The sequence below is a fragment of the Charadrius vociferus genome, unplaced genomic scaffold, assembly GCF_000708025.1.
Source record: "Charadrius vociferus isolate BGI_N301 unplaced genomic scaffold, ASM70802v2 scaffold1096, whole genome shotgun sequence".
In the NCBI taxonomy this organism is placed as follows: domain Eukaryota; kingdom Metazoa; phylum Chordata; class Aves; order Charadriiformes; family Charadriidae; genus Charadrius; species Charadrius vociferus.
In genome coordinates, this window is record NW_009649045.1 from 211,071 (window position 1) to 212,303 (window position 1,233).

At 64.4% G+C, this 1,233-nt stretch overlaps 1 protein-coding gene across 1 annotated transcript in view; it reads right to left on the reverse strand.

The window, feature by feature from the left end:
* Nucleotide 1: 1 nt before the first annotated feature.
* Nucleotides 2–1,233, reverse strand: part of UNC13A (unc-13 homolog A (C. elegans)) — a gene marked incomplete at both ends in the record, with an annotated part of 36,084 nt that continues 34,852 nt past the window's right edge. Inside the window, 3 exons of the mRNA XM_009887937.1 lie at nt 2–179; nt 473–632; nt 719–811. Coding sequence (XP_009886239.1) covers nt 2–179; nt 473–632; nt 719–811 — 431 coding nt within the window. The remainder of the gene's footprint in view (nt 180–472; nt 633–718; nt 812–1,233) is intronic.

Consider the following 1,233-nt stretch of genomic DNA (forward strand, 5'->3'; position numbering starts at 1 on the left):
TGTCGTCCAGGTGGTGGGGGCGGCCCGGGGGCAGCCAGCAGGCGCAGCCGGGTCGCTGCAGGATATCGCGGAGCTGCAGCACGGCGATGCCCACCGTCCGGTCCTCCCGGGCGAAGCAGTAATCCTTCACGCACACCTGCAGCTCGTAGCACTCGGGGCCCGTCTCCGTCCCCAACGTGCTGCGGGTGATGAAGGGACAGGCAGTGTTGGCATGGGGGAGGTCGGCACACTCCCAAGCCCCCTGGCTCTGTAGCAGCACCCCGTATGGGTGCTGCCTCTCCATCCCCCCAAAAAAGCACCTTTTTTTCCCTTTTCCCCAATCCCCGCTAATGAGAAAACATCTAAAACAGCCCCTGAGGGATGAGCAAACTCCCTGGCAAACCCCCAGGAGGAGGAGAGGGGGGTCCCCACATCATGGGGACACATACCCCCAGCCCGGCCCCCACATCCTCAGCCCCACAGTGCCACTCACAACTGGAAGCTCTCGTTGTACTTGGGGGCCCAGCTGTTGTTCTTGGATTTGGTGGCGAATTTCCTCTTCTTGTCACTGAGGTGGGGCCCAATGATGTTGACCTCGATGAAGGGGCGGAAGATGCCCGACGTCTGCCACTTGAGGTCGTTCGCAGCCACCACTGCAAAGAGGGGACACGTAAAGCTCAGGGGGTGCTACCGCCTGCCAGACCCTGACCCCCCCCTCCCTCCGGCCAGCAGAACCCACCTTTGACGGTGACTTTGTGTTCGCCAGTGCCGGGGTGGGTGAAGAGCTCCACGTGGATGGACACCTCCCCGACAGGGTCATCCACACCAGAGCCTGCGTGGCCAAGGAAGGAGACGTGAGCGCCCATTCCCTCTGTGTCCCTGACGTCCCCTGCCCACCACCCACCCCACTGGAGGAGGCAGGTCACCCGCCGCGGGGGGTGGGCAGTCACAGTTGGCCCAATGTGGCCTCTGCCAAAGAGTTCTGGGGACATCAGCACGGGTGCAGCGGCTGTCAAGGATGGCCGGGGCTGGCACCAGGCTGGGCTGGGGCACAGTGGGACATCCCCAGCGCCAAGATGGCTCTCTGCCATCCCACCCCACATCAGCAGAGCCCAGTGAGCCCCCCCTTGCCCTGGCAGGGGCTGAGGTACCTGGGTGGGATGGGGCAGGGGACAGTGACCGCTCTCCCCCTACTATGGGCCCAGGGGGACGTGGTGGCCACTGCCATGAGTGTGAACACCGCCCTGGGCAGGA